At 39.5% G+C, this 24,325-nt stretch overlaps 2 protein-coding genes across 2 annotated transcripts in view; both read left to right on the forward strand.

Moving 5' to 3' along the window:
- Window positions 1–1,403: 1,403 nt before the first annotated feature.
- Window positions 1,404–16,298, forward strand: LOC138028409 (tyrosine-protein kinase RYK-like). The gene is made up of 12 exons (XM_068875945.1): window positions 1,404–1,647; window positions 1,740–1,876; window positions 2,803–2,905; window positions 5,479–5,622; window positions 8,424–8,471; window positions 9,006–9,156; window positions 9,864–9,955; window positions 11,090–11,446; window positions 13,379–13,662; window positions 13,989–14,098; window positions 14,741–14,900; window positions 15,579–16,298. Exons 1-11 carry the CDS (start codon window positions 1,536–1,538, stop codon window positions 14,802–14,804), a joined length of 1,602 nt encoding a protein of 533 aa, XP_068732046.1. The 5' UTR covers window positions 1,404–1,535; the 3' UTR covers window positions 14,805–14,900; window positions 15,579–16,298.
- A 4,590-nt stretch (window positions 16,299–20,888) lies between these two features.
- Window positions 20,889–24,325, forward strand: part of LOC138028919 (lysyl oxidase homolog 2-like) — a 17,137-nt gene continuing 13,700 nt past the window's right edge. The window contains exons 1-3 of the mRNA XM_068876560.1: window positions 20,889–21,019; window positions 22,021–22,071; window positions 23,508–23,713. Of these exons, the coding sequence (XP_068732661.1) occupies window positions 20,944–21,019; window positions 22,021–22,071; window positions 23,508–23,713 (333 nt within the window). The 5' untranslated portion in view covers window positions 20,889–20,943. The remainder of the gene's footprint in view (window positions 21,020–22,020; window positions 22,072–23,507; window positions 23,714–24,325) is intronic.

The following is a 24,325-nucleotide window of genomic DNA, read 5'->3' on the forward strand; positions in this document are numbered from 1 at the left end:
ATGTACAGATACCTACTAAATACATAATATTTAAAGACATATTCATTAAAAAGAAAGGCCGCTGTACAAAATGCGGCCCTGGATTCTCTTTTAAAACCAGTAAACTCGTAGGTACGGATAAAATCAGGTAGCGCATTCCGCAACTTAGCTGATACGTAAGAAAAAAGAGAACTGAGACCATAACTGGTTGTTCCAGGTTTATTGAGGGACAAAATGTAATTTCCGCGAAGATCATGCATAAGAAAGAGACGGGAGAAAAAACGTACAAAAAAAGCATACTTTTATCAAGTAATACGAGGAAATTTTGAATGCGCTCATTGCATAGAGATGTAGATCTTGACTTTCGTAGTAAGAGGACAGGTAATCTGCAAATATAAATATCGTTATTCTCTTATTTACATTATTATACCGTTTCTTTGACACGAGAATTACAGCGAAATGAAAGCACAACTTTGTGGCGAATTTTCTATGATAAGAACTTGTTCAGAAATCCAAAATATAAGTTAATAGCACACACCAGGCCTACTCCTGAGTATCTGGCCGCGCCGCGCTTCAGCCGTTCGATGAGGGCCAGTCTCGTGCTTCTTAAGTTGCCTCGCTCATGCCCAAAAAGAATTCTGGGTAATTCTGCCATTCCATGACAAGGGAACACTCCCGATTCTCATTTCATAGTTTTTTTATAAGTGTCGGGCCACCCAGTCCTACCAGCAAAATAACGCATCGATTGAAGGTTTTAGCTTTCAAAACTTGCCCACATTGTGTCAGTAGGTACTGGAATTCGTCCACAGAAAGGCCAGAGAGACAACCTCACTCGTGAACCGCCATGTTTACAACCGAGCATTTTAGGCGTCCCAGTCTGCATGAAACCATCTCTCGCCTCTGTATTCTTTCAAAGGTTTGCCTTTACCCGCATTCTAGCTTAATGATGCCAGCCTGGTGGCTTCTGTAGACGAAAATGGCCTGAAAAGGCACTTATAAAATGATTACCTACCAGATTTGAGCCAACTCGTTCGCTCCCTGTTGGCACACAAACATTTGACATTTGTCACGTGATGCTCTAACATGAGCCCACATGTACTGAATACAGCATATGTTTCAATGAGAACCGAACCTTTGCGAAGGAGAGAGATTGGGTACAACATTGAGTTTGCTGAATGGTTTCAAGGGCCCTGAATAATATGGGCGAGCAATGTAAAGTGGGTGAGTAACCTGGAAGGTTCTTTGATGGTTTTTTGATATTGTTGTGCTGTTTGCTACGCAAATGTTCTTCCCCTAAGGGGACCCTCCCTTGGCCCTATCCTAAACTCTTATTCACTTGACGGACTCAAATCGGGCTCGTTGATTGGTCGTTGAACAAGCCTATGAAAGGGCGCTTACTTACCCCCCGCTTACTTGGGATAAACATCAGAGAAAATAACAGGCATTGTCTGCAGGTTTTCATGCATTTCAACATAGTTAGTCGATTTCAAGGATGAAAAATGGCCACTTTGGGGTAGACGAGGGAGCCTAACTGGAAGTTCAAAACTTGAAAGAGGATGAATCGTCTCTTTCTTCTGATTTCCTTAAGCTTTGTCTTGTATTTCATATTACCCACCGCGGGTTCCCTGAACTTTTACATCAACAGCACAGAAGCCAAGAAAATTATCGGTGTGTTGCTTGCGCACCTTCAGCATATAAGGAGTCATCAATTTGTTGCTGAAGGAGTATTTTGTTTTAACAAGGTTTTTGCGTTTTTGTAGGGTTCGAAGGCGATATCTACTATGTCAGAGACGGACAAATTCAAGTCAATGCCGTCAATTTTAACATGACTGTTCCCCCTCGAGTGAACTGCTTGAAGTTTACTTGGTACTCCAAACAAATACCTTCAAATCGTATGGTAAGTTGAAATGGAACTAATAGGGAGGCTATGTATTGATTTGCCTTTTGATCGCCGAGTTAACGGAACCTGTGGTATGTCTTACGTGTAAAGGACGTCGTAGAACTTGCAGTTGTGAACGAACGTAGCGTCGTTCGCTTCAAGAAACAGCTGTCTACTGATATGAGTGATATCTGGCTTTAATTTAGAGTCACTCGTCTGTCGATAGGATTGAGTTTTCATGACCTGCTGCGCAAATAAACTTTGTTTATATTTGATTAAGACTTGAACAGTTGAAACTTTGTTCTGTGATTCTAATTGGGTGATGTTTAACAATTATTCCATGAGTGCGCATTGGATATGAGTTGGCTATATATAATCACCTCATTTCGAGTAAACACTAATGGCATAATTGTTTTAGTACATACTTCTCGATTAGAACATCAAGGTAAACATTTGTGTTCTGCTCACACGATCTTAAAACGCAAAATTATCGACAGCGAGAATTACTAGCTTTTGAACTTCACAGTTTTGTACCACTGAATATGTTTATGCTGTTGCTTTCTTTGTGGCTTCCTGGATGGCATTGTCGAAAAGTTGCTGTATTTCAGAGGGAGACACTTCTCCAAACCTGTTCTTTTCAGCCATTTTCCCGGAACAAAACTTTTTTTTGACACACGGACACTTGGGGCACTGCTTTCCAAAACCTTGGTTATTATCAGATAAGCAGGATTTGGCAAGCCAACCAGAAAGCTAGAAATGCAATAACCAGGAGTTGAGTATATACAAAATCATAACATGGTCAATATATTTGAAAACCATGCTGGTTCATCAACAAGAGTACAGGCTACACTTGTGTTATTGCCCATCCTGTTCACTATGTTTACAAAGATCTAAGGAAAAAGTGCTGTTGTTTTGATTTAGTAACTGCCTATTCTTCCTTGCAGGGTTATTATTACAGCTTACAAGTCAAATCAGACACTCCTGATCTTTTGCTCAAACCAGGTGTGAACATTGCACAAGTGGGTGTTATTCCAAAAACGAAGAAAGGTGAGTTGATGATTGATGACAGTATACAATAATTACACTGTAAATTACAGTCTAGGCACCTAAGATTTATTACTGTTATCAGACAGTTACATTTCAAATGCTAACTTCTGTGTGTTCAAGTGGAATGTTGTCAGTAAGGATTTATCCTTACAGAAACTGAATCATGGGTAGTACAATATTGAAAGGTTTTCCTGTTGTAAGGGTGACCAATTATGGTAATATCTATAGTGAAAGGATAAACTGGTAATTAAAGATTGCTCACTGAAAAGACATGGCTGAAGAAATTAAATTTTAATTACTCCTTTTTGGAACTTTTTTTGTTCACACTTCTCTTTGTCTAGAATCATTGATGACAAAGTTATCATGCAACGTAGGTCTTTTTTATGTTCAACTTCTGCTAGTCATTTACCTGTCAGATATGAAAATATTAGTGAGTCTCAATTCTTTGATTTTTGTAACTTGAGATACAATGCATAGTGATATCCTTCTAATGTTCTGAACACTGAGTGCCAACTGTGTTGTAGATTGTTGTTAACATTGTAAGGTATTTCCTAAAATGGCTTTATAAGTCCTGTCTCAGACATTCAAGTTTTCCTTGTCCTAAACCAAACATATGTTTGACACATGGAAAGTTGAATGTCTAAGACAGGCTTTACAAAGCCAATTTAGGCACCCTTTTCATCGCCTAGCGTTAGAATGAAACCTTCAGGTGTCAATATTAGGAGAGAATGAGCTAAAGTGGATGTCGATGTTGTTAACTGGAACAGGTTCCCCATTGATAATTGAGTGCGTGTAAAATTGCCTGGTGTAAATGTAAAATCTACAATAATAAATATTATTGGGCAATAGACATTTTTGCTGATAGTCGTGTACAGCGGCCATTTTGATTTGTATTGTTTCAAAAGACATTATGGGATGCTCAGGGGGCAAATTAATAAGTACATGTATTTGCCCCCTGGACATCCCATAATAGTTATTTGAAATCAAACTGGGTTCTGTATCTGCAAAAGGGCTCTATTGGAACGGGTCAAGCTGAACATGATTTTTGTTGGACAAACCTGCTGTTCTTTTGACTGGTCCAGTTGATTGGAACATCAAAAGTTCAAAATTAATGTAATTTAACACATTGACTCCTAGGATTGAAATTCAACAGATTTTACTCTGTCTAACGCCAGACGATTTTACTTGTCAACTGGGGGCATCGTAAGGTGGCATGTCTCAGATAAAGAGAGCCAAAGCACCAAGAAAAAGGCATTATTCAGGCCTCGAAATTGCGACCAATACAGTCGCATTTGCGACTAAATTTTTCCCGTTGCGACTAGAATATCTGGAGAAGTCGCAAATTTGCGACTTGTTGTCAACTTCGCTCTTTCGAAACAAAAGGGTTAGCAGTTGCCACTTTGCTGCTACTTTTGCTAAAATAAATAAATGCCAAAATTACTTTGTTTCTCGCTGTGAATTTTCTCTAGGAATATAGCGTAATTGTAGAGTAATTTAGCTGCGATGTTAGGTGCACAGCTTCATTCCTTCGATCATTCGCCACTTTCAGACTCTGTGTTCCTTATATCGCATGGTAGACTGTTCCATAATGTGGCACCATTGTACATGTACAGTAGCTAAAGCTTTTTTGGTAATAATTAGTGCACGGTAATGGCACATTGAGCTTATTTTCAGAGTCCCTGAGGTCATAAGCAGAGTCACGCCACATAAACTTTGAATACAGATACTCTGGAGCTAGCCCGTGCAGACATCTAAACATCATGGTGGCTTCATGAATTTCCTGCTGGCGTGTACTTTAGATGTACTTTAGCCAAATTGAACAAATTGGGTCACAGGAAGTCCATTTGTTTTTTTTGTAAAGACTTAGTTACTTTGTCACTGTGATAATCGAAATGGTTTCATACATTTGTGGTTTTGTTGTCAAGAGTTAACTTCTGCTAAATACAGTAAGTATCTGACTCAACTTTGTACTTAAATTATTTGAGGTGACACAAAGAAGTAAGTTCAGCACATTAATTGTTTTACGTTTGAACCAACCTGATAGCAGGGCTCGAAATTAACAAAAAAATCCAGTCGCATTTTGCGATAAGATACGAAAATTTAGTCACAATTTCGCAAATTTTAGTCGCAAAATCGCCGCGCTGCATTGTGTTGTCAGTGGTTTAGCAGAAAAATATGAGCCCGCAGTACTTGTGTGTTAAGAAACTGCTGAAAATGGCAACTAATCGAAGGAATGGAGCTGTGCACGTAACATCGCAACTAAATTACTATACAATTACGCTACCTTCAGAGAAAATTCACAGCGCGAAACAAAATAATTTTGTCATTTATTTATTTATTTGTTTATTGTAGCAAAAGTAGCAGCAAAGTGGCAACTACTAACCCTTTTGTTTCGAAAGAACGAAGGTGACAACAAGTCGCAAAGGGAAAAATTTAGTCGCAAATGCGACCGTATTGGTCGCAATTTCAAGCCCTGGATAGTGGTACAAACATTCCCCCAAAAAATTAAAAGTTTTAAATCCACAGTAACTGGCAGAAATTAATACTATGAATATTTTGGTGTCTCCCTTCAGAATTTTGCGTGAATATGACTTGCAGAGGAACAAAGCATGGCACAGCCCACTTACTCATTCAGATTAACATCACTACTTCAGACTTGCCGTTTTCTAAAGATTACAAGGTGTTAAACATGAGGAGGATAAAAACATGTCAAAAAGGTGAGTAATCAATAAATTGGCTACATGTAGAAAGTAGTCCATGTTGTTGCTTGTGAGGCAGTGCGTCTCAGTGGTTAGGGTGCTTTTTTTTTATTTTGCCTTTATTACAGCTTTACACCTAGGACGTGTACATCAATTACATAGAAAATAAAATAACAAAATTATTACAAACAGTGTACACTTAGACATAATACAACCAGAGTACTTACATTTCTACATTACATATATCACATCATTTATCAACAAAATAGCTTTTTCATCAGTTTCCACTTACTTAAGAATTTTTATTGATAGGAAACGTCACATGCCAATAATTTTTTAATTTTATAAATTGTGAAACTATAGGTAGCTTTGTACGCCAGTATAATTGGGGTTATGCGGTGTCCTTCCATTTTACATTTATATTTGAAAAACTTGACTACTAAAACAATTATAATACAGTTACATGTAATTGCATTTTTGCAAGGCAAACAGTTTGTGTATCCTAAGAGAACAGATTCAAGGGAAAACTTGACCTCAATTTTGGTTACCGTATTTACTCGTGTATAAGTCGACCTTTTATGGCCTCAAAAGAAGCTCCAAAAATCGCCCTCAACTTATCCACAGGTCAAAAATTTTGAGCCAAGTTCCAGCTAAGTAATCTATTCAAATTTAACATAATAATGTTGTCTTGGGCATAACAAACGCAGTGGACAAAAGCCGATACATTGTAAAAGACTTCAAAATGAATGACAAAAGACTTCAAAACGAATGTAAGCAATTCCAGTTGAAATGAAAAAGGGTTTGTCCAACTCTAAATGTTGAAGATACTCACAAGCACAAATATAAAATAGACACTGGAAATTTTCGTTTTCCAAAGGCGGAAAGCTTTAAAAGTTATTTCTGTTTCTTCGAATAAAACACGATCGTTCAACGGCTTAGTAACCTGGCGCAATACCTCGTGTTTGCGTGAAAATGCTGCTTGGTAATGATTGTTTTTTATTCTTTATACAAACCTGGCAGACTTAAATGCTTTTGCAAACTTCGTATTGTTTGGTTTATGAGTTTTGTTTTGTTTGTCATTTGAGAAATTGTAAGTCAAGGACCAATTAAACCTTGCATATTTTCGCATCGTTCGCAAGTTATTTTCAAAGATTGACTCCTGCTTCTGTGATGTTGCATTGTGGTTATCCTCTAAAGCCCTTTATCCTTGAACAATGAAACAGGTGAGTTTCAGGTTAATACGTTCGATTTTCTGAGAACTTTTTCGAAACTCAAGGACAAAATGTCCGCAAATACAACAGTTGCTGAACAACAAGACTATTAAGCGCTTGAGGCCCTGATGTTTTTGTGTATCCACATTTCCAGAAATCGAAGAATACAAGATTAGTGTCCCATGAACATTTGACAAAGAAATTAAGAAATTTGCGTTTTTTGCCATCAAAAATGGGGGGTCGACTTATACATGGGATCGACTTATACACGGGTAAATACGGTACCTCCCAAATCCAATTAGTGAGGGTGCTCCATAGTGGAAAGATCTGGTTACAATACCAAAAGAGGTGCTCTATGGTTTCAGGTTTTTTATCATAGAAAAACCACTCATTGTGATCCTCAATACCCATGTTCATTAGCAATACATGTGTGCCAATAGTTCTATGGATCCTCTGAATAAATTAACCTTTATATAGCATATAAATGTGTAGCTCGGTTGGTTACATGTAGCATGCTGTTTTTGGAGCAAGAGGTCCCCAGTTCGATCCTCAGTGACTTCAACCTCTGTTTCAACTCTCCTCTGATCTGTGTAGCTATGGCTTTTAATACCCAAAACTCATTAATAATTCATGAGCCTAACATCCTATCGAAACACCGATAAAATGTCACGTGTATGAGCTTTATATCCTGATAAAACACTCCTCGTTAGTATTCTTTATGTAAAGAATACTAATAAGGCATAGCTTGTTTTTCTTGTACGCTAATATTCACCTCACACAATTTGAACCATTGTTTTGAGTCCAGAGGGACACGCTCTTTGTGGAATGTTTTTTAAGCCGTTCAAAAAACTTGCAGCACATATTTTATCGGGTCTAAAAACACTCGGCTACGTCTCATGTTTTTAAACCCCGATAAAACACTACTGCTCGTTTTTTAAACATTACGTAAAATGGAGCACTGATAGAGGGAGGGGGGGGGGGGGGCGAGGGGTGGTAAAGGGCGCACAGTCTGCTTCCATTGATACCAACCTTGCAGCTGAAGGAACTACCAATGTTAAATAAAAGTGACTTTACTTTAATAAAACAACTGCATCTCTAAGTGGAGGTTTGGTGCCTGAGACATCCTGGAGCTTCCATTATTGGCAGCCAGCTCCAGCTTATATGTATCTTGTGCAATGTAAACTTCTGTTATGTTAAATAATAAACTTACAAAAAAAAAAAAAAAAAAAGATGGAGACTGCACTGATGGCTGGCAAAACCTGACAACGCAGCCATACATGTAAGCCCGCACGCCCCTGTGAAGACAGGCACTCATCACACTGACTAACAGTGGAAAGTAGATGGGGGAAGGGAGGGAAAATAATGCTAAATGCTTCTTTTTCCTGCCACACCAATGAATAAGCAGTACAACCAAAAGCACAAGGAATCTGACCCATGTGCAAATATAACAAAACCACTGACAACAGTGGCTCCTAGTTGTTGACTCAGTTAAATTGCATTTAACTTCATTTTCATGTACTACTATAATTATGTATGTAACATGCATTTACATGAATTTTGTATACTTGTTTCTTAATGCATTATAATAATTATCATTCTTTTAATCAGTTGATGTCATTGCCAACACCAAGGCCCCAATACTTTCCAGGCATGAAGGTAGGTAACTGATGGTGCAACTGTAATATTATAAAACAATCAATATAGATTATTTCTTTATTATTTTCGTTTATGTGCAATATAGTATGACCCAACAAAAGTAAAAGCTCCAACAGGCAAGTAAAATAGCAGATTTAACCCATAGACTCCTAGGAGTGAAACTTTAATCAATCTGTCTAATGCCACTCAGTTTTACTTGTCAGTTGGTGGGGAGGGGGGAGGGTGGATTGACAAGTTGTCAGCTAGGTTATTCCATATTCTGACAGACATAATTATTGATGAAGCTTCTGTCAAGAGAGTCAATGTTGGCCACAGGAATGGATAGAGGGTGCTATGGATGAGATGTGCTAAAAAGTTTGGTCTGGCACCTCAGTTATGGAAGGGGGAGCATGCCAGAAAATTCTTGTTGTCACCAGGGAACAATCCACACAATCGACTTTGTTTCAGTTACATTTTTGGAAGTCAAATATACATTATACATTGTACATGTACTGTATTATGATAGTGCAGTATGGTTTTTTTTCCTTTTTGCAGATTCCGAACAAAGTACCCTTTCTATTCCTATGGACAAAACCACAGTTTTTTACATCGCAGTGGGCGTGGCCTGTAGTATCATTCTCTTCATTGCTCTTGCAGTTGCTGCTATTCATGTACACTCCATGCCAAGTCCTAACAAGGAGTCCAGGTTGGTTTGCAAGGATCAGAGTATTCTCACAAACCCACAACATTTCCTTAAATGTACACTTGCCCCTCTTAAGGAGATACATATTACATTGCCAAAGGCCTACATAATGTAAAGAAAACACTCTTAAGGTCTGGATGATAGCAGACATGTTACAATTTAAAGAAACAGCACAATTTTTTTTCAAAAACATGTTTCAACAGAAGATGATGACAGAATATTCTGTTGAAGTATGTTTTTTAAAAAGGTTGGATTCTTTCTCAAAATAAAAACACTGTAAGCTGTTAAGTTGAAAGTCAGCCTTAAAAGCTGTGTTATTACAGGCCAGAAAAGCATGTTATTCAAAAACAACGAAAAAAAAAATTTGCTTGCTCATGCAGACATTGAGATTCTGTGATATTCTTATTTTTATTTTTATTTCAATTCAGGCACTCAAACCCAGGCCACATTTTTATGATTAAACCCTTCCTCCACTGATAGTGATACTTATAGATTTTACTCTGGCTAATTCCGATTGAATTCACTCACCGATTGGGGGCTCTTTATAATGGTAATGGGTCTGAGCGGTTAATGTACCAATTGTAATGGTTATGATTAAGGTGTGAATTTGTTTAGAAATCAAAGGAGAAATCAGTTTGATTTAAACCTCATACTACATGTATGCATGCACTTGTAGTGAGTTAAGTTTTTGTTGTTTGTTTTCTGAGCAGTGATATTGATGCTGATGGTACAGGGCACTCTTATCTGTCCAAAACCCCACTGATTGCTGTTCAACAGCCAAATCAAGCAGCTCCCAATCAAGGTAATTTCAGCAGAAAATCAGTGACATTGCACAGGAAATAAGTAAAAAAATGAGTGCCTAACTTATACTTCAGAAATGAATGAAGTAAATAAATACATACTTAAAGACTTCTTACTAACCGAGCTCAAGGTCCGTACTGTAAGGTACAAGCCAAGTTTTTTACGTTGATTTATGGCCAAGTACAAACTGCACAGAAACAAGGGTCCTTAATTTACAGTATGGACTGATAAAACAGAGTTGTATTGTATCTCTGAGGTCTGTGGGAAAGTAACTACATGTAGTTGAGGTCACTGCCACAAATGATGGGCTTGCATAAAATTGTGAAAAACGGAAACATCTTAAGGGCTTTTAGAATAGTGGCTTTCAAGATTCAAACAGTTTCACAAGTTTATTTCACATAAACAACATGAAAAACTTGCTAGAAAATGTTGTATACATCAAAATTTCAAATTTAGTGGGCTGTACTGTAGAACAGTGGCTCACTAAATTATCCAGTCATAGTGCTTGTACTATCTTCACTATCTATAATATTTATTATGGTTGATATAATTCTATGATCAAGTGACACCACTGTATTTAGAATGTGATGGATGCAATCCCCTTACTAGTCCAAAGCAGGGATCACATTATACCCCAAACAAGAAAAGGGAATACTTTCTGGCTAGATTTCATGGTAATGAAATCTACTGAACATCCTTGGGATCTTTGATTGAACAAAGTTGCTTCAGAGAGAAGGAGATTTATCTTGATGAGAGGAAATTGCTTTCACTGGATGCCAACAATAACTATAGCCTGTTCGTAGTCAATTAAGTGCCTCTTTGACTTGTAGAGAAAAATCACCTCCTTCCATAATCGAGACATTTCGAGCCGTCATCCATATGCTACAAGAGGACAGTGATAGCACCTTCATGCTACACTGGAAGATAACTTAAATTGAAAGCAAGTCCCTAATCATGTGAATATTGCAGGAAAATTTGGTCCTAAGTCAAACCCATTTTGATCGCAGTTAATCTTGTTTTAACCATGGCAAAAACTCCAGTTTAACCTGTTATCTGATTTTTCTACCCTTTTTATAGAAGCATCGACCTTCTTGGGTGTTGTTTGTACTGAATCAATATTTTTTGTTTTCTTAAGTACTAGAGGAAAATCCAACAGCCCAAATCAGCCTCATTCCAACGAATGACACTGGCAATCTTAACGTACCTGTAAAAGCTGATTTCCAGCCTGGCCCAACATTAAATAATCTAAACAAAACTACCACTACATCAAATGTTACAAATGGAGATGTACCTCTTGCGCGACCAAGGTTACCAGGAGGTCTACCTGTAATAGAAAGCACATTAAGCATTACACCCAGCGATGGTTATTACAGTGGAGGAGGACTGCAGTCAACACAGAAGGGAAAATATCGCAACAGGGACATGAAAATAGAGCTGCAGGATTTGACAGTAGAAATGGACAGGATAACGTTAGGGGAACTGTTACAAGAAGGTAAGAAAACAAACCGTTGTGTTCTCGTCAATTTCAGGCTGGAAAATAATAGGGAAATGTTTTGTTAAAAAGTCAGTTACAGTGATAGAATTGCGGTGTACTTTCTCTGAAACAGTTACAGTACACACCATTCTTGCTTCCCTTCGAGTACTTTCAGTAAAGGAAAAAGGAAAGGAACTTTATTTAATTGTCTAGTCGTTCTAGCGCTGGAGCACTAACTGGGGACACTGTATTTAAACTGAAAGTAACATTTAACACAAATCTCCAGAAATGCATTTGATTAGATGCAGACCCAGTTTTGGCGTCCAACATGAAGCGTCCCATCACGTGTAAGCATTTTCTACCTATTTCTGACAGCAAGGTGAGAGTAAAGGTTAGCATTACTTTTATGTCAGGGTAAATGCATCAGTTCATCGAGCAGCATTTGGGGGACACTTTGTGACGTTGATTGTCTGTAATCCGAGACACGAGTGATATTGACGTTGGGAAAAGAGCAAGGAGACACTTGCTAAAATTGGCGTGCATCTACTTAGGGGTATTTCTGGACATTTTATCTGCCTTCGAGGGCAGGGATTTGGGTCACCTTTGGAGAGATTAAGCATTATGTGTATGGCAAACAGCAAGGAAGTGTTTGATTGACCCTATTTGGAATAAGGGGTATTTACATGAGTCCCGGATGAACTCAGACCAGTATGAACTTGTATCAGCATGAAAGTTTTGCAGCTGTTTACATGAAACTGGGACAAAACCGGTGCCTGGCTTCAGGACTAAATTTTATGTTTTCTCTAATAAATATATGGCTGATCCAAAAGCATACAGGATTGAAATTTCTGGAACCGGCCTCAGACCTGTATGAGAATTTCTTGTCTCGGTCCTGCAACCGAGACGAGTTCATTGTTGGGGCCGGTCTCATGTAAATGCATAAAAAGAAATGTATGGAGGCAGAATATGAACCCATGCTGGTCTGAGTTCGTCCTGGTCTCATATACAGTAAATACCCCCTAACAATATACATGTAATATAATAAAATTAAATTAAAGCAAATCAAATCAAATAACTGGTTTCTTTTAAGAGATGGGAATACCAGAGGACTGATAAAAACCTCTTTTGGTAGAGTCAAGAACCAACAAACTCAAATCATGTGACACATTCATACTTACTGAACAACCCCCCATAACAGCTTTTCAGGGTCAGTGCTCAAACCACTGGGCAGCACTGCCTCCTCATAAAATGTGTGTATTTTGTATTTAATACAAAATACACACATACATTTTTTAAAGGTGAATCCACAATTGCAGTAAAACTAATATCTCTGATGGCCATGATGCTATCACGTATCATGGGAATTATCCCTTTCATTTCGACCATAAAATTACTAAAATTAATCAATTTTCATTGACCGTTTCATTTTTAAATCTGGATCACCGCAGTGGGATAAAAATCTATTAAATTTTAAACGAAAAATGAGCCACACTCAGTTATTACGGGGTTCATCGAAAATGCAAGGGGACATTTTGAAAACGTTGGCCCGACGTTTTCAAGTTGGCATTCATTTTAATCTTGGCTACGCATAACCAAAAACACTGAAGAATGGTTTCTGTGAGCTAAAATAGCCGTTTTGAAGAAACTTTGGCCATCAATTTTCGTTTGCCAGCGGTAAACAGGTCTCCTTTGCTTTCCATGACACTGCCCCTTTAAAATGAAGACCACTAGAATGCAGCAAGTCCACTTCCAGTTGCTGTCTGTCACGAAAACACTTGTGTTTAAATTCCCCAAGTGAAGGCCCCTGCACCCTTATTCTTTATTCCTATGCACTTCAGACTCATTAGGCCCTGATTGTCAGATATTGGGGTTGTAGTTACAGTAAGTTCAACAACGTCTTCATACTTTCTTCTTCGCTTACAAGACTCCATTTTGTTCTCTTTTCTCAAGGAACATTTGCTCGTATCTACAGTGGAGTCCTAACAGGACCTGGAGAAAAACAACAGCGGAGTGTTTTAGTTAAAACTGTTTCTGGTTTGGCGTCCTCAGAGCAAGTAAATTTGTTGCTGATAGAAAGTTCAATGTTAAAGGACTTCACTCATAAAAATCTGTTACCTGTCATGGCAGTTTGTTTGGAGGACGAGAAACAATCTTTAGTGATGTTTCCTTTCATGAACAGAGGAAATTTGAAATTGTTCATTAAGAAATCTAGATCACCTGAAGGAGGATCTAAGGTAAGTAAATGATTTATTTTGATATGGGGCCGTGAGTTAGACCTACAATAGGCTTGAATGCTGATAGAAGCAACGATCATTTGATTGCCCTAAACACCTTTTCACCCGCTCTCCTACAGTGCTTAACCATTTGGCAAGATTTGTGGTGCATTCATATGCTAGTTATATGTCAACCCAGGTAAAAAATGTCTATAGTGTTGGAATGAACATCGCAGGTTGGTTTGCAAGGCGTAAATGAACTTCGAACTTAAGGTTGCTAAAAAGATTGATTTTATACTGAATATCAAAAGGGCTCAGACACTATTTTTTAATTCCTTTTCTTCTAGTCACTGACAACAGCAGATCTTGTTCATGTTGGCATTCAAATCGCTAAAGGGCTGCAGTACCTAGCAAGACGAAGAGTTGTTCACAAAGATGTGGCTGCAAGAAACTGCGTGTAAGCAGATAAAAATATCACTTCTTTCTCAGTTTTCCAGATCGGTGGTGTTAAGGGGTTGGAGAAGACTGATGTATCAATTAGAGTTTCACTGGAGAGATGTATAATTCAAGGGAATACTTGCAGTACAGCGGTATCCATTGAAGTCCTGTCTGCCAAGAATCCTGCCACAAATGTATCCTAGACCATTCTGTGAGGCTGTTTGAATAATCTATTAAGCTCGTGATCGACTCTTTTTCACTCTAACGATTTTAGACAATCACGACTTAATGTAATGAAGCAGTAGACAACACCTAACATCTGCAAAGATATGTCACATGTCGTACGCAACTGTAAGATGAAAAGAAGTCAAAACTAACTTTTTCGTCTTTGCTAAAACTCCCTATTGTTGTAACCTTAGGGTGTAACGTGTGTACTTGGGAAGGAGGGTCGGGTAGGGGGACATGAGGCCATCGGCTTCAGGATTGGTTAAACATTATATTAAGTTAGGGAGATTGGTTGGCAGACAGGGCTCCATAAGTGAGTTCATCTTCTTATCTTGCAATCCTAGGCAAAAAAAAAGGTGAAAGTTATGCCTTGTTTACTGCTTGAAATGTGGCTTCAAATTGCCGAAAAAAACTAAACTTTTTTTTTTACTTGCAGAATTGATGATGATCACAATGTCAAAGTGACTGACTGTGCCTTGTCTAGAGACTTGTTTCCTTAAGATTATTGTTGTCTTGGAGACAATGAGAATAGACCCGTCAAATGGATGGCCGTTGAAAGCTTGGAACATGGCCGATACACTGTGGCCAGTGATGCGGTAAGTGAAGAGGTGTAGGGTTAGTTCATCCGTGTAATCTCGTCAAATGAGTGGCCCTTGGGGGAGGGGGGGGGTGCCACCCCAGGTGCAAAAGTAAATGATGGATAACGAGTCGTGTGCGGGAACGATCATCACGATCATCTCTGCTCTAGTTCTAAGCAAGTTGTTCTATTGCTCTACAGTTTGGTCAAACACAACTGCCCCAAACATCAAGAAGCTTCAAGCTGTTCAGAATTTCGCGTGCAGAGTTTCGTAGTGATATGAATAACGCGAACTCGTATTTTGAAATGAAGTCCTCGTAGCCGACGTCGTCCTCGTTTCGTAAGCTCTCTACTCCGGACCGTTTTCATAGTAATGGTCCGTACTGTAAAATCCCGACCGAAACCCAACCAATCAGAGTGCTTTATTTAGCTTGAGAATAGAGTGTTTTCGCTCATGTGACGAGCAGCCATATTTGCATTCTGAGACAAAAGGAAGAATTTTCATAAAAATAGAGTTCAATTCCCAAAAGAATATTTCACTCCTCCAACATGGCCCTTGTTTCGTTGTTTCATTCTTCCGAATATGCCCACCGTGACGTCATGTGAAAACACTCTATTGCTTGGCATATAATAATTAATCTTTCTTTTTTCTCTCTCTCTCTCGTGTTGTTTGTCTTGGCCTTGTCTACAATCACAGTGGGCTTACGGTGTTCTCCTTTGGGAACTTATGACACTGGGACAGCAGCCATACGGAAATATTGATGCCTTCGAAATGCTGAACTTTCTCAAACAAGGACACAGGATTTCACAGCCAGTGAATTGTCCAGATGAACTGTTTACTGTCATTGCCTGTTGTTGGGCATTGTCAGAGGATGAGCGACCGAGCTTTGGTCAGCTCATTGTGTGCTTAACTGACTTTTTGAATGCTTTGAGCAATTTCGTCTGAGAGAGAACAACATGGAGCCGAAAGTGGTCGAAAAGAAACTCAGAGGAAGAAGCTTCTGTCGGGATTTCTCAAGCTCATCAGTTTATTCTAACTCAGGGCGGCAAGCTCTGAGACAAGTTGACGCTAGAAAAATGAGTGGATCCTGTTGCTTGGAAATAAAGACATCTTTACGATGTTGCAGTAAGCCTTCCTCCAATAACGCAAAAATGGCTTTCTCTTCTGAACGCTCTTTACGAAAACAAGTGTGTGGAAAGTGCAAGGAAATGATATAATCTTTCAGCTGTAAGTTTTAATTCCTGAGGTTCAGGGCTTCATGGTCCTCTTAATCAAACAAAGGTTAGCTCAGACCGCGGCTTTCAACAATCATTTCTATTTTAAAATCATTTGAGCTGCAGAACGTTCTAGAAGTGTGTTGTTTCAAGTAGATGAATGCTTTTCTCTTCTCGACAATAAAGTAGACAGTGAACAGTCTTTGTATAGTTGAATTGGCCGAAAACAATTGGCTGCAGCTTCACTCTTTTTAAAAATAATATAATCATCGCATTATATATTTCAAGTTGCTGGTCAGTGTCACTGGTCTGTCCAAAGATGCAAGAAATTAGATGCCGCCCATTTTGGCGTCCAACACGAAGTATCCCTTCCGATTACATGAGCCGGGCTCAAGTTTGCTATTACATGGACAAATGTCAGCCCGGTTAGTCGAGATCACGGTGTTACGATGCCGGGATGCACGGGGATCCCTGCTAACCGGGCTGAGATTTTTCCATGTAATTGCGTTCACCGGGACAGCCAGGTTAGCCGCGCCAGCGATTTCTAACCACATTACTCCACTTTGGAGCAAAATGGCCCACGGAATAGTCGTGTTTTTTTTTTTCTGTTTAAAGTAAGAGATGTATAAGATAGCAAACCTCAAGGCATCTTTAAATGGTAAAATGGTGAATTTTAATAACAATTTAGCGAGATAAACGTCACTCCACTTCTTCTTGTTGTCCTTTTTCACAAAACATATTCTAAATTTAACCCAAGCCGGGCTGGCCCACCTCATGTAAAACCGGGCTGAAACTCATCCCAGCAAACGCGACCAGCCCTGCTCATGTAATCGGTTCCTAAGTCTAAGCATTTGCTACATATCTCTAGTAATGAGGTAAGTGCAAGGCTCAGTTCTACTTTTGGCGAGGGTAGATGCAGCTGTTTCTCTTTCACTTGAGGACCAGGGACACTTTGTGACGTGAACATTCAAATGACTGATGTTGAGGTTGGGAAGAAGAGCCATCCTCGTTCCCAGGGTCTCCATTGTCTCTCCTCATCAACAAAGCCGGAGGCCCTGGGAACCAGGTTGGAGAAGAGCAAAGGGGTACTTGTAACGCAAATTAACGTCGACGTGCAACCAATTACTTGAATTTCTAGACATTCTTTCTAAGGGAGAAGTCTTATAACGACTCCGGCAATTATACTGAACAAATGCAAGGCCGAAGTGTTCTTAGGAAAGGTAACACAAAATGCCATAACAACTCAAGCGCGGAATATTGGATGAACGGTACAGGTTTCTTGGTCTGCTATCAACATCAAAGTACTTGGTGGTCAATGACAATTTAGATTTTTGAGGCGCGAGACCTCCGCTAAGCCGTCTGACCTGCTTTGCAGTCAGTCATATTATGAAATAGACCAATTTCGATATATTAAAATTAACTCCTACACAAAAGGCATCACCACGAGGCTCTGGGGAATTAATGTAAGGATTTGTATGAGTTCATTCCCCAGAGACTCGAGATGATGCCTTTGGCTTAGGACTGAATTTTAATATATCGAAAGTGGGCTATTAAGCCCAACGGAACCATCCTCTTCATTAGTGATTCAAAAGAATATACCGGTATGTTTTTGCTGACCTCTGTCGGGGTATTTTTGCATGGAGATGGAGGAACCCTAGGAACATGTGATGACCCGCCTAAGTATGCCCGCCTCCTCTTATTCTTTGATTAGGGAGCTTAAGCACGCGCGTTTCTGAGACGCGGACGGCAACCGGAAGTGACCTGTTTTCCCTTTTAACTTGTCTTCACTCAACCACATTTACATTGCTAAGTATCATTTCGTCATTGGAGATGATTAGTATAAAAATCTAGGAGACACCACTGTCCTGGCACGCGAAATGTTCTCTTCCGGTTGCCGTCCGCGTCTCAAAAACTCGCGTGCTTAAGCTCCCTATTGTACCTGACGTCACGGCGGCCATGTTTTTGCCGTGCGCTGTTGTGGGATACGGCGTTAAAATTTTTCTTTCCAGTCCTCCGAATTACGTCACCAGATCACCTGGTTATTATTATTATGCAAAATTTGAGCATAGTTTTTCTATTGTGTTTGCACCATCATGGCCGTCTTATCACGTGAGCGCAATCAGAATAAATATATCATTTTAATTTGAAGTGTGAGGTCTCTCGTCTACGAGAGTACGAGAGACCATATTCGTATTCTCAGTATTGGACTGGAACTAGCTTGCAATGGAGGCTAATGCAGGGGAATCTTTTCAAATGCAAATACGTTTTAATATAGTCCCCCGCATTAGCCTCCATAGTAAGCTAGTTTCAGTCCAATAATGAGAATACGAATATGGTCTATTGTAAGTTGGTTAGGTAGCAGGGGTCGAGTTTTGCCTTCTAAACTTCTCAAGGTGGGGCAACCCGCCTGGCCCGGGTCGGGTCTACAAGTGCAGCAAAGCAGGTTTTGCATAATTAAAAGTGACATGCAGTAAAAAGCCACAGCGCTGAAAAGTCTTAGCAAGACCATCTAGTGAAAAGAAAAGAGCAGTGACCGCCAAAATGCGTGGTTTGTCTGTCTAAGTGCCAGGCGACCACGTAATAACCTCCAGAAACTTTACCCCGCTGGGGTGGGAAGTTTACTTGTCACGTAGACTCTTTCGCCTGGGGCTCCCACGTAAACAGGCCCTCATTCAGTGATAATAAGCTTCCTGATCCGATGTTGAGATACCGTGTATCTCTTTCCAACTTCCAATACCGGATGCTACTCGACTTTTTTTCAGAGATGAGGTTAATTGTGCCTGTTGCGCACTTACTTGTATATACTGGATGCCTAAAGCGATGGAACTGTTATCATGGCACACTTGCCGCTTCGGCCCTTTAAACCAGTTGTGCTCGTGATTCTTGCGTGTATCTCCGTGGTAATTTAAGACCTTGCTAAAATGATTTTATTTCCGCACTTAATCGAATGTTTGTTATGGGTGAACACTTGTTTAGACAGGAAACATGATTCCATTTTCATTTTAGTGATGTTCATTTGTTTCGAATTTTCCGCCCAAAGTGAAAACGACATATTGTAAAAATTATTTTGCTCGGCACGCGATTGATATCGAGTTTTTCTTAATTAGAAAGAATTTCATACAGGCGGGACACAAAGTTACAGAAAAGCTGAATTGGTGTATTGCATGTCTCGCTTTAAACAGTAAACAAGAAAGTATGAATTAGGGTCGATAAAGTTAGGCCATCAAATCTCATGTCTTATTCTGTCATTACCCGCCCCCTCAATCAATTTTGAAAGCCGAGATCTTCAGTTTTTTTTTTTTCGCAAATTTCAGTGTTAAAATTTGGATTTGGATGAGCCTATTGGTGAATTAACTCACCATTAACTGCTTATCCTATTGGACCTCTCCTGTTTGACCTTACTTCTGAAAAAAATTAATTGAAACGAGATTCAGTACTGCCTAATTTGCTCTTACTGTCGAAAAATCACCTTTGCATTGCTTTGCAAAGAGAGGTTGCTTAGATGTCAGCTATCCGATCAAATCTACGGAGTGAATCTTACCGGCATAGGTACCGAGGATGTTTCAACGAACTCTAACGGAAAGCACTGGTAGTTTCATTAAAAAAAAATCTGGAGTAAGAAAACTTTTCTTATTTACCAAATAAGACAGGTTTTTGGCATCGTCTCTGTTTTCAATTGTTTGCAGTGACTTGGTGCATTTTGAAGAGCGGCGGAAAGAAAGAAACTTTATTTAAGTGTCTAATCTTCTAGCGCTGTAGAGCACTAATCGGGGACACTGTAAATTGAAATTAACAAGTTAACGCAAATCAAATCAAATGTTGGTTTTTAAGGAGAGGGGAAAACCGAAGTACCCGGAGAAAAACCTCTCGGTGCAGAGTAGAGAAGCAACAAACTCAACCCACATATGACGCCGAGTGTGGGAATCGAACCCGGGCCACATTGGTGGGAGGCGAGTGCTCTCACCACTGCGCCATCCCGGCACCCCGAAAAAGACAGTAGCTGGATTTTTTAACTGGATATTACATGTAACGAAATAAAACTTATGAAACCCTCTTTTCCTCTCCGAAAATGCTAACTAATACTCAAATCATGACTACATTTGAGTCTTCGAACAACCAAAGGGATTAAACTTCTTCAAAATATTGAACGGAAGTGAAATACCCACGAACAAAACTGCAACTTTTTGGAGGTCCTCAGAAAAGGCAATTCATCTTCATCTTCTCTGGTTTGCCCATGTTGCAAAGAAAAATGACTGGCTTCCCAAACCCCCGACGCATGAGTTTTTATTTTTCTAAATTCAAAGCTACTAGTTTGACCACATTACCGTATCAGGAGATCCTCGTAGGAGAAATTAATCAGCCAAAGCAATTTGGTTCAGTCAACATAATTTTTTTCCACGGAGGCGGAAGTAATAAAAATTGAGTAATATCTGAAATCGTGATTGTTTAAAAAGTAATTTACGTTTGGTAAACCGATAATGTGTCTTAATTGCTACCTTGTATTGTAAAAAGTAATGTAAAAACGTTAAGAGAATTGTTTAAGAAAGAAATTGGGATTTGCTCGGGATATCTCTTTGTATTCGTTTTGTAAACGGATTCGTTTTTGCGGCATTGTCCGAGTTTAGGCACACTCTTTTCCACCGCACACAAGGAACAAAAGTGACCATACGCAGCCAATCTTGGTAAACGAAGCTTAGGCAGGAAGTTTACTTTCTTTATTCTCTCGAACTGTCACCTTTGTCAGCTAAAAAGCAAACAATTTGAACTGTGCGCTTTCAGCTGCTCTTTAGTATAAATCGTGGAAGGGCACTGAACATTTGTGCACACAAGTAAGAAGCTCACGACACATGAAACTAAGTTCTTGGTCAGCTATGAAGTCTTCTTGGAGCTTTCGTATTTTTGTAATCATTGCTTTGTTGGCAAGTAAGTAGTTGGTGGTTACGCTTTGATTCATGATCCAAACGTTACGGCTTCGGTTACATTTTTCAGCTGGAATTAATACTGTCATTCACGAACTCCTAGGCTAGGACTTTATTTGAAATGAATATAAAACAGTATTTTAGGAAAGTGCTAGTCAGTAGCTTTCGTTTAAGAACCACCTTATACCACACACTGTACAACAACACAGGAAAGTACTTTTCTCATTGGCTTTCATTTAAATGGACTCGCTAAAGAAGTTGATAAACCAGACTCAAAATTTGGAGAAATGTCGCGGAGCAGAATAAAAAAGAAATGCTGCTTAGTAGGTTTAATATGATTGCGTCCACAAACTGAAAGGCTAGAAACACGTCTTGCACAGCCTGACGTAAACAGCACCAAAGGAGAGTTCTTGTCAGAATTTCACCCGAAGACTAGAATCACCCTGCCCAGCGCACAAAACCGTCTGCAGCGCCTTAACCAGGAAGTGCTGATGACTAATCATGGTAGGCATAACTTCGAACTAACCTGTCTCGCAGTTTGGTAAATTTCGGATTTAGAAAGTACCTTTTAAGATCACGAATATACTATTCTATAACTTTCAATTGATTGGTCACACCACGACTCTCTTGGTTCGCACATGCAATGGTAGCAATTAGTTGCAACAATCCTCAACGTTCGTCTGGCAAAAAGGATCAAGACAACGCACACTTCCTTACGCCGTACGTATGACCAAGGTTACTGCTTTGTAACGTTTTTGCATTTTTGTTCGTAGCCCGAAAATATAGGCTCGCACTCTATTCTGGGATGGGATGAAAAATTACCTCTCGGACCCCCTTCTCCAAAAAAGAAAACGTGCCTACAGTTAGAATTCTTCAAATAAAAGGTAACTGTGATTCTCATTGTTGAAACTGAGATTCAAGGTGAGGCAGTAGACATATTGCGCTGTAAGTTATGTATGCACTTCAAAATGATACATTGTTTCCTCCTCGTTTAATTACCAACAGTGCTCACCAAAGAAGCAAAGCAAAGCGAACTGAAAGTAGTTGTCTCAAAAGGTAGGTTTGTACGGCAAATTAAAGTAAAAGGGTTTTTAATTTCGAAGTCAAATCAAAAGTAAATGGTTTGTGTCAATAAGATTCTATTCTGCTTCTACTTTCTATTTGATTAGGAGTCGACGCAACGTTTCTGACCAATCACCAATCGAGTCAATAAGATGTTCCCACTCATGCACGTGATCACCAACAATGTTTTGCAGCCGAAACAACCAATCATTTCCAAACTCACACTGACCTTTGCTCAAGGCGTGTCGATGTGCGAGACTCAGTCTTAATTAATATCAACATTAAAGAGGGTTGCCGTTTCTTTGTTTAAGACACCAAACATGGCCCCAATCACGTGATGTGGAAACGATCCAGGGGCCGTAAGTCCCGAAAAGCCATTTGTGAAACTGTCAACCGCTTGTTTTGGAGAACCGATGTATTGACATACGTTGTTTCAAGGTAACAAAACGCAAAATGACTTTGAAGTTTCACGACTTAAATCCTATCCGATCTTGAGATACAGAGGGAATCGGACACCCGTTAAATGGCCCGTAAAATTTCGGGACCTTCCGCGAGAAACGGTGCCCCTGGAGACCACTTAATGACGGTCAATTTACTATTCTTTTGCACTAATGTTACCAAGACTTACTGCTTATTGTTTACATGTTCTTTAGAGATTTTTCCCTTTGTAAAGAGGCTAGAAAGGCGTATTAGAGTTACAACTGACACAACTGTTTCAAGTGGCGGCCATTATTAAACTGATGGTCTATTCAGTTCAGCTCATTCCATGCAGCGAAAGCCATTTTGAATTATTTCCGATGGTCAGTTAAAAATACCTTTTAATTACCCTCTGTCATTTGTTCTTACCAGGAGCAACATTTTTCGGACAGTTTCCAACATTGAACTTTAAAATCGTTTCCACCACATTCAGTGCAATCCAATCAAAAAGTACAGTTGTAGTTCGCTTAGTTTTGCATGTTAGTCTTGCCCCGCGTGTTACCTACGCATCAGAGGGCAAGCAACTATATGAGTAACCTTTGGCGTCAAGCCAAATATTTATCATTACCAACAGTCCCCATTTACTTCTCTGTGGACTAAGTAAAATCTTCAGGCTTGGCTACATCACGATGTACAGTCAAAAACCAATTCCAAACTCGTTCTCTTGGCTTTTCTCCGCCGATAGCCCCCAGGCCTACTCTCGGCGTAAAACCCTGGGAACGAGGTTGAAAACAATTCCGCAAAATTCACTAATATTGATGTTTTTACATTTTCCCCGAAAATAAGGCAACCCGTCCTAAAATCAATTCTCTAAACATTTTCACACATAGCGCATTTACTTATTTACTTTACTTTATGGTTGCATCTTGCAAGGTTAACCAATTTATTTTTCTAGTGACAAACGCCGAGGCTTTGTTTTCGACAATTAAGAAAGTTCCCATGTTTTTTATCAGATAACCTTATCCGCCTTGTCACATCTAAAGACAGCAGTGATATTGGAGGGGGCACTGTTCAAATCTACCATAATAATGAGTGGGGAACAATTTGTGGCAAAGATGAATGGTCTGAACAGGCTGCCAAGTTGGTTTGCGCAGAGCTAGGTTTCAAAACTGCACTTTACCCAAGCAAGAGGGCCTACTTTGGACAAGGAAGTGGACCGGTAGATATTACTTTTGTAGCTACTGCCTGCGCTCTAGCCTGTTCCAGGTTCCTAGATAGTCGGGAAAACGAAAACAACTGCGTATGAAAAACGAGTGGGGGCAGGAACCCATGACCCGGAGCCTACAACTCTACTGTGTTCGTGTAACGGCGTTTTCACAGACCGATTTATTTTTAGATTGAATTTCCCGCGAATGAGATTCCCACAAGAGCCCGATGACCAATTACAAGAAATTAAGCTGACGTCATAGGGTCACCGAACCGGAACTGCCTTTGTTTTTTGATCTAATTCGTGGGAAGGGCTAGTCTAAAAATAAACCTACTTGTGAAAACGCCGTTTCACAGACGCTGTATGGAAGTTGCACGCTCCAGATGGGCTCCTGGTGGGGGCTCGTTTTCTCGACTATCTGGGAGCCTGGAATAGGCTACCTGCGCCCACATTGTCAAATATTCCCAGCAAAAATTGACCATATTCGTATTCTCAGTATTGGACTGGAACTAGCTAGCTTGCAATGGATTCTAATGTGGGGAAATCTTTTCAAATGCAAATACTTTTTAATATATTCCCCCGCATTAGCCTCCATTGTAAACTAGTTCAATGCTGAGGATACGA

Source organism: Montipora capricornis, chromosome 13, assembly GCF_036669925.1.
Source record: "Montipora capricornis isolate CH-2021 chromosome 13, ASM3666992v2, whole genome shotgun sequence".
Lineage (NCBI taxonomy): Eukaryota > Metazoa > Cnidaria > Anthozoa > Scleractinia > Acroporidae > Montipora > Montipora capricornis.